Source organism: Lontra canadensis, unplaced genomic scaffold (assembly GCF_010015895.1).
Source record: "Lontra canadensis isolate GAN:19392208 unplaced genomic scaffold, GSC_riverotter_1.0 scaffold7, whole genome shotgun sequence".
NCBI classification, from domain to species: Eukaryota; Metazoa; Chordata; class Mammalia; order Carnivora; family Mustelidae; genus Lontra; species Lontra canadensis.
In genome coordinates this window covers 25,640,876-25,649,851 of record NW_022631001.1, presented here as the reverse complement: position 1 = coordinate 25,649,851, position 8,976 = coordinate 25,640,876, and the positions used below count along the sequence as shown (strand labels likewise).

Below are 8,976 nucleotides of genomic sequence, written 5' to 3'. Positions count from 1 at the left end.
TGTGTGGGGGGGAATTACAGTATTTTTTGTTTGTTTTAAATCTCTGATTTCTTACTTTCTTTGACATAAGTGAAAAAAAAATTGCATTTAAACTGGTGTCTGCTTGCCTCTTTGCAGCGTTCAGGTAGCAGAAGCCTTTGGGCTGGTGGCTCAAGGACACCTGGGCTTGGCCCCCTTCCTCCTGCTGCACAGAGCTGGGGCAGAGCCAGTCTGGCCTCACTGCTGTTCATGTCTGAGGAGACAGCATGAAGAAAGGCTCACAGGCAGCAAAGGGCAGTGGCTCTTGGAGCCATGTGAATTTCACCCTTGGACCAAGCTGGTCCAGAGACTAAGCCAACACCTTGGGCCCTCCTACTTTAGGCACCCGGAGCAGGCTGAGGCTGTGGAGGGGGTGGTTGGGAGTTCCAAGGAAGGGAGCACGGGAAGCAGCCCAGAGGGGCTCTGGTGGAAAGGGTCCTAACAAACCGGAGAGTGATATCAAGTACTTAGTACCCCAGGCCTGTCTTTAGATGGAGGCACATTCTCGATCCAGAGGTAGAGCCCAGAACGGGTGGGAAACAGTCTGTACAGGTCTGAGTGTTGGGGAGGACAGCTGTGGGCTGGGCCTGGGTTGGGACTTCACTTATGGGGGCACCACAAGCCTCTGGAGTATAAGGCAGACCCAGCAGGGCAGAGCCTGGGCATCCCTCTGTCAGCCTCGAGCTTGGAGGAGTCATCAGTAGGACAGCCACTGCCAGTCACAAGACAACAGAAGGGACTTCTGTCCCCGAGTGCTAGGACCTTACTGTGGAGTGCTGCTTATCTGAGATTCAAAGGCTTTACTCTGCAATTCTCAGTGTCCTTCTTTATGACCTTCCAAAGTCCCCCCGGGGGTCATTGCCCTTTCCAGGGTTTGGAAGCCATTCCCAGGATGAGCAGTCGGCCACCGAGAGCCTGAACTCCACAGCCAGGCTGTCTGTGTCAGAGTCACAGCCCACCGTTCAGTAGCAGGGTGATTTTAAGCCGGTTCCTTAACACCTTTGTGCCTTAGTTTCCTTCTCTGTGAAAGGGGAAAATAGTAGTGCTCGCCTCAGAGGGTGCCTGGGTGGCGCAGTCCAAGTGTCTGCCTCTTGGTTTCCACTCAGGTTGTGATCTCGGTGTTGTGAGATGAAGCCCTGCAGCAGGCTCTGCGCTCAGGAGTCAGCTTGAGATTCGTTCTCCCTCCCTCTCTACCCCTCCCCCGTTCCTGTTCACACTCTCTTTCTCTCTCTCTCTCTCAAAAAAAAAAAAAAAAAAAGTTCTCACCTCAGAACATACTGTATGGACTCCAGGACGTACTGTATGGACTCCAGGTGTTAGCATCTGTGAAGCTCTTGGCACAGGCCAAAGAGGACGTGTTGATTAAATACCTAGTCTACACTCTGGTGACTCTCCGGTCACTGCTCTTGGCCCAGCTGTCCCCTGGGCTCTAGGTGACATACCTACCTGCCTCCCAGACATCATCTCCCCTAAGTGTCTCTTCCACTCCTGCCCCACATCCCCCAGCACCAGGGGCTGGAGTGTCTAACTTTAACCTAGCTGCAACGCAGGCTCCCCTCTAGTCTTGCTGTGTCTCCAGCCAGGCCCCTCGTCGTGGCCAGAGTGACTTTCCAAGGTATCCTGGTCACAGATACAACCCTTTCAAGTTCCCAGGCTGCCTGCAGAGAAGCTGCTTGGCATTAAATCCAAACCCCTTAGGAGTGAGCCCGCTGACCTCAGCTGCATTTTCATTTCCTTGCTACTCTGAATGTGCTTTGCACATTGATTTTTCTCTCTGTCCAGAATGTTCTTCCCTCCCAGCCCCCAATTCAAATGTGTCCTTTGGGATAATCTCTGAGAGCCTTTCCTCACTTACCAGGCTGGCTAGGGGCCTCCTCTCTCCTTATGTTCCTCTTTGTGTCTCCTTCCCTCCATTTTCAGTCAGGGAGCTCTTAGAAGAGGCCAGGATGGGAACAGAGTAATTTCTGACATTAGGTCAGGCCAGAGTGAGCCTTGGGAAATGTCTATTAAATGGCTAACACAGCAAGTCTAACAGCTGAAGATGCTAGGAGTCCAGTATTTTCCAGCCCCACCCCCTTGTCCTGGCTCCCAGCGGCCACCAGGAGTCACCAGCTGCTTAGTGTCTGCTGAGCCATTCTCCAGTCTCCTGGGATTCATGGCTGGAAAAGCCAGTGCTTCCAGTAGCCACCAGTACTCCATGCTTATGTGTCAGGCACAGCGCTCTACTTTTCAGGCAGTGTCTTATTTGTTTCTCTCAAGCTCCTTGGGAGGTAGTTTCTTTCTCTCATAGGTGATAAAATTGACACTCAGATGAAGTATTGTGAGATCACACAGCTGGCGCAGCTGGATCATGACTTTTTTTTTTTTTTTTTTTTTTTTAAACAACAAAATAACATTTTGAGAATCTGGGCTCCCTGTTATGCAGGGCACCCTCCCCCATCCTCTGTACCCAAGCTGTGTGTGCCCTGCCGCCACCATTACTGGGTGATTCTAGCCTTGTGTCTAACCCTAAAGCCCTCCCTGTGTCCTCTTTTTTCCATTCTGGGCTCTGGTCACCTAGGCCTGATTATGGAGGGTCAGTGTCCCTTGAAGTGTGGGGCATGCAGAGCCACAAGAGTGAGCTGAATTTGAATTCTAGGAGGCTGTTACCGTCTACACCACTTGGGGCAGGGACCTCACGGCGGTGAAGACAGCTGTGAAGGCTGCTTAGGTAATCTAGAAAAAGGTGTTGTGAAATGATGGACTCAGCTCTGGGGACCCCAACCCCTCTGCTCCCTGTAAGCGTTCCCTTCTTCATCGGCCAATCTGACAGCACACCCTTGGGGCACAGTTGCTTCTCCTCAGGGAGCACATGCATAGCTCAGCTTACTTGGAAGGAATGCTTCCTGGAGGAGCAAGTCTGGAAGGGCCAGTGAAAGGCCAAGGCATTCCAGGGAAGGGGTGGGTGTGGAGGAGGAGGGGCTGGTAAGGAATGAGCAGGGGGAGCTCAGAGGAGAGGCAGCTGGGAAGGCTGCCCCTCCACCTAGCCTTTGAAGTTGGTAGCAGAGAGGGTGAGGAGAGAGTCCTGGGGCTAAAAGCCTCTCTAGGCCTTCAGTATCCTCTGCCTTATAGGTCTGCATATCTTCCAGGTTTTCAGTCCTCAGGTACTCGGGCTACCTGCCTGAGTTGGGTCTCTAATGACAAAACTGAAATGGCCTTTCCCTTGCTGTGCACGTGGGCTGAGGCCCAGAGAGGGGCCAGGGTCCTGTGCAGGGTCACACAGCAGAGGTGGGATAAAACCCCAGGACTCCCTCTTTTCTGAAAACTGCCCTCAGGTTCTGCAGAGAGGGTCTGACCTGGTCTGTTCCAGGCTCTGCTCCCAGTGGTCTTCTACCGAGAGACCTTGGGCAAATCACAGTGTCTTCCGGGGTTGGGGAGGAGGATTTTCCTCACCTGTGACACTTGCAGTCCCAGAGCTCTGGGCCTCACCAGAGGTGACACAGCTCTTCCCTGGGGCTGGTCTGCAGGCAGGAGTACTGCCTTCTCTGTCTGCCCCCGGCCAATCAGGCTTGAATGAGCCTAAGACTTGACAGGGAGAAACAACCAGAAGCCCTCATTCTGGGCTCCTGCTGCCCCTTGGTCATGTCCCTGGAAGACACACCTTAGCTGGAGTCTGCTGTTCCTGAGTCTTCCCCACCAGATGTGAGACCCTTGGTGATGGGGATGAGATCTGAGTCATTTATATCTCCAGTGCTCAGAACAAGACCTGGGCAGTTTGAATTTGATATCCAGTAGTGATTGAATAGAGGTGGTCATGGCCCTCAAGTTCTCTGGAAGAATCCTAGTGGCACCAGGTGTGGACCCACCTATGGAGAGTCAGCATACCATGTCTGTGTACAGGTTGTTTTCTTCCTCTGAACACACATCTACTGGTCAAACATATTTCCGTCTTCTCTGCACATTATTTCAGTTAATCCTACTGGATTTTAGGACATTTGTATTGTCTTCTCATTCCCACTTTACAGATGAGGAAAGCAAGGCCCAGAAAAACGAAGGGGTGAGCCAGGCCTTGGCTGATCAGGGTGGCCAGGGGCTTGAATACAGGACTTCTGACCAGGCTCCTTCCCTGCCCCTCACAGGAGCAAGGGGGTGACGAGAACAAGAAAGCCACTTAGGTGTTTAGCACGCAGCGTGGAAAGCGTGTGAACCCTAGTTGTGGTTTCATTTCTGTTGTTTCAGGAGAACACTCCAGGAAAATATTCCCAGACCAGAGCTCTTAGAAACAGACATGGCAGAAGTACTTGTTTTTTTGGCCAGTGGGACCAGGGGAAAATGGTCCAGGAACAAGATGCTCTTTGGCATTCACAGGGTTCTTGGCAGATCAACAGTGACAGAACAGTCTAGGAGGAAACTTAACACTGCTTGTGTCAAGTTGTAGGATTTCAGGACAAATTACAATTCTTTTTTCTAAACTAAGATTTCTATAACTTGGTTGTGTTTTTGTCGTGAAAAGCTTCTTTGTAATGAACAAAATAAATGCAAAAATTCAGAACAGCTAGATTTTGTTGGGAAGCCACTCAGGTTAGGCAGTAGCCCCCTAACTGACAGCTGTGGCTGGTCTTGGGCAGGGAGTGAACACAATTGCCTGGGATGTGATAATTCAGAGGAGGGTTTGCTTTCTCTGGGGTCGGATGGGGGGCGGTGGTGGAGGCCGGAGAGTCCAATGGCTTGAATTTCAATTTCTGACCATCCTGAGAAGTCTGTGTGTTAGTCTGTGATATTTCTGTGTGGTGTTTTCACTGTGTCTAGGAACTGAGCTGATCTAGCTTAACAGAAGAGCTGGATAAGCCCTTGGAAATCATCTCATTCCACTCCGTTCAAAGCTAGGGATGCAGAAGCCCAGAGGGGAAGGTTGTCCCCATCAAGTGGTGGCAGGGGTAAAGCCAGAGGACATCCTCCTACTTGCCTCTCTGGCTGGCTTGTGGGTCGGGGGTGGGTCAAAGGTCAGAGAGGAAAGGGATCCAGGCGATGTGCTGTGAATTTGGCTTCACTGTTTGACAGTTAATTCTTTTGAAGGAGGCCAAAATTTAGCTGGGGTGCTGGGTGGGGCAGTTAGTTTAACTCTGTCCCCCAGTCAAGACTAAGCCTCTGATGCCAACAGCAGTCTCAAATGTGGTATGCAATGTACACCCTCTCATATTTCTGTGGAACATTCCTTCCCTTGACAGCCCTGTGTGACTATGAGGCTGGAAGAGAGCAAGGACCCGAGCAATGAAGGGAAGGTCACAGAAGGTGGGGGCAGGTGACAGTGAGGAATGTTGGTGGTGACCACCTGGTGCCACAGCCTCCATGCATCCTTCCTGGATCCACAGTATTATCCTCAGGTTTCCACCAGGACATGTAGCCTCGGTTCCCACAGCCATCAAGAGGGAGTCAGGATTTAACTCGACCTTCTGACTCCAAAGTCCATGCTGCCATCTCTCATGCTGCTGGTAGGAGTATCAACAGATACCATTATTTTGGAGGCCAATTTGGTAAAATCTAACAAAATCAAATGCTCATACAGCTTTCTAACTCTCAAATTACATATTTAGGAATTTACCCAATATTTTTACTGGAACAAATTTATAAAGAATGATGTACAAAGATGTTGTTTTTCACTTGCTAATGGCAAATGGATGGAGACAACCTAAACATCCATCACTATAGCAGGCTTAAATTATGATACATCCAAACCATGGAATAGAAAAGAGAGCCTTCAAACAGAAAGAGGGAAACCTAATTATATAATCCCATGTATATTGGAAGGCAATGTGCATGTGTATAAGTTTTATGCACAGAAAATACCTGGAAGAAAGAATATTGCACATACCCAGCTCTGGGAAGAAGAGAACCGTGGGGTCCCTCCCTAACCAGATTGAGCCCTGGCCCTCAAATGTGGCTGCGGGCAGCCAGAGGGACTAGGCCGGTAACTGGGAATTTATTTCCTCTTCTCTGTATTTGTTTTATGGTTTAAAAAAGGAAGGCCTAGGAATGTCTTTATAAAAAGCATTGTCTGTTTGGAAAGGTCTATTTACCCAAATCTTTTTATATGGAAAACTTCGAAAACTGATTTTTTTTTTTATTATTCAACATTTTATACATAATAAATACAAACTTTTTACAGCCACTGTAAAGAAAGCACATCTGCACAGAGGCACTCCCTCCGAGCCTGGCCCCGTGCACTGTGATGCTGGATTATATGTCCTGGAGGGAGGGGTTCTGTTTAAAAAGGAGGCATATTTTTACAACTTTTGTTTTGTTTTGTTTTTTTTAAATAAAATTAGCAGCTCTTCCAAAAAATATTTTAAAATATAACAAAAGATTTCAAATGACTCTCTGAGAATGTGGAAAATCCAGATTCAAGGACAATTTGGCTAGCTAAAGAGAGAAGACAAGACTGGGTAGCAAGAACTGCCTGATTTAAGCACTTGGAGGATTGTTTAAAGTGCTTTGAAGATTTTTAACATGTCAGAGAACTTTAAAATCTTAAAAAAGCCACCCTTTCCATTTCTTTTTTAAACTTAAGAATAAGTTTGATAAACACAAAAAGACCTCAAATAGATCAACAGGTTAAGAAATGCAAAAAACAAAATAAAAACCCCAAATCACAGAGAAGACTCGTCACTGGGTACTGTCACTGAAGTGATCAAATGACTAACTGAAGATTTCTCCAGCTATAACCTGACTTTTGGTCAAAAATCCCATGGGGACATTTGGCAAGCATTTCAAGTTTTTAAAGATTCTTAGGAGGGATGGAGTTTTCAAAGCATAATACAGCTTTTAGACTGAATTCTGCAAATTTGATTCCTTAAGAAAAAAAAAAAAAAAAGCAACTGCAAAACCCCCTCGTCCCTGGGTTCAGCTCTCCCCATCTTCCACAGGAGGTGGAGCGCCCACAGAGACCTCTTCGGGGCCACCTGCCACTGCGAGCTCGCCAGCCTGTGGAGAACGCTCCTCCCGGCTCTCCTGGTGATAGGGAGAACTTGTCAGTCTGCACTTGTGTGTGGTGTGCCATCCTTTAGTCCTTCTGCATGGGCAGCTGGTTTCCTCCATGAGCCACAGGTTCTTCCTCCCAAGGAAACGTTGAGTCAGGGGGAGCTGGGAAGCTGTACTTTCTGTGGGGTTTGGCTGCTGGTCTGGAGCAGCCGCAGGCTGGCCGGCTGGGCTTAGGCTTGGGAATAAAACAGCGTGAGGGGCCTCCCCAGTAGAGAAGCTCAACAAGGGAAGTATGTGTCCCCAGTTTATCTAGAGGTTCAGACTCAAAAGGTATTGATCAGGAGAATATATGCTGCAAAAATTAAGATGAAAAAATACCCAAATACAAAAAGAACATTAAATCAGCTCATTTCAGATCCGGAAGCTCCATTTCTGCTTCAGCCGCAGCCTCCTTTCTATTAGTCTATGTGATGGATCAGAATTGGCTATGAGTGCAGCCCCTCCATATTAGCTCCACTAACACTAAATGAATGGCGTAAATATTAATACAAAGGACACTGTTACTGTTTTAAATCTGTTAGCTGTGGAAGAGATGTGCATTAATGCAACTGGCGATAAACTCAGGGCAGTCCATTTTTTTTCCAATAAGGTTTCACTTTCTCAGTCTGGGGACTAACTGTGGGGAGGAGCCAGCCTCTCCTGAAATCCCTCCTTCTAGTTCCTTATGTAGCCAACATGATCTGATTAAACTCAATCAGACGAGCAAAAGCCACCTGAAGAAAGATGAGGATCTTTGCCACATCCTTGTGGCCACAGTAATATACTGTACGAGTGCCCATGATCAGTTTCTCTGTGACCGTGCCCTGAATGAGGCCTGGTCTCCAGTCTCATATAAAAGTGGACCACTGATAGGCCTGAGGGCTGTCCCCCTCTGCTTCTAGGGCCCACTAGGCTTTGTGCTATGGTAGGAGAGATGACATAGAAAATGACAACAAAAAAAGGCACAAAATATTCAAAACGTGGGAGGAGTGCACCAGGCTACCCAGTCCCATGCTCCTCCTTGTTTTTGCTCTGTTCAAGAGTCATCATCATGCAAAGGTGCCTAAAGAACAAGAATGGCCAAACGCCAAGCCTGGCCTTGATTGTAGCAGTAATGGCTGGGTAAACCCATCATCACACCAGTGTGATTTCTACATCCTCAATCTTCTCTGCTGGCCTTCGGTGGTTCTGTGTAGGTGGAGGGGGAGCTGCCCGGACCTGAGCAGGAAACAAATACATGGATCGTCAGTCAGCTTCCTGATTCAGTGCCTGAAGCATCCACATCCCAAAAGGTCAGTTTATCCACAGTCATGGCCACCCCAGGGGTCTCAAATGCTCTGAACATGAAAGCATGTGCTTCCAAAGTAATTCTCACTATTTTTCACACCAAGGAGTTACTGTTCTGTTGAAATGTGGAACCCACAAATCAGGTTCTTGCCTCGGCTGAAAGCTTCATGGGCCTAAGAGTCACCATAGCCCTAAAAGCCTCATCCAAAGGAAAGGCCTGGAAGTGGAACCCAGAGAGAGCAATGCTTGGAGAACTGAACATCTTTCAGCCTGTCTTGGAAGGAGAGCTGCACGAGATAAGACTAGAGAGGTGGCCTGTGGTGAAGTCATGAGGCCTCATAAAGCCATGTTAAGAAATTTGAGCTTTACTCTGTGGGCAAAAAGGAGGCTTTGGTGGATTTTAAACAGCAGTAGTAAAGGTGTGAAAGGATGACTGGGATAATAGTTTGGAGAAGAGGGGGGTGGTGGGCAAGAGTATAGGTAAGAAGACAACTTAGGAGGCTCTTGTAGTCAAGTGAGAGTTAATGTTAGCCTGATCTAGCCATTGGTGGGGGTGCGAGGAGAGAAAAAGAGACTTGACAGTTGTCTCCAAGGTAAATGTGGCAGGATTTGGTGATGACTATTTGTGGGAGGCAGGGCCAGGGAGCTATCAGGAGTGATGCCAGAGCAGTGGTA

At 48.3% G+C, this 8,976-nt stretch overlaps 1 protein-coding gene across 6 annotated transcripts in view; it reads right to left on the bottom strand.

Annotated features, from left to right (window-relative positions):
- Positions 1 to 6,109: 6,109 nt before the first annotated feature.
- The window catches only part of FCHSD2 (FCH and double SH3 domains 2), a 295,916-nt gene continuing 293,049 nt past the window's right edge, over positions 6,110 to 8,976 (bottom strand). For all 6 annotated transcript variants that reach the window (XM_032853162.1, XM_032853161.1, XM_032853164.1 and 3 more), the window contains one exon: positions 6,110 to 8,232. In XM_032853162.1, coding sequence (XP_032709053.1) covers positions 8,149 to 8,232 — 84 coding nt within the window. In that variant the 3' untranslated portion in view covers positions 6,110 to 8,148. The remainder of the gene's footprint in view (positions 8,233 to 8,976) is intronic.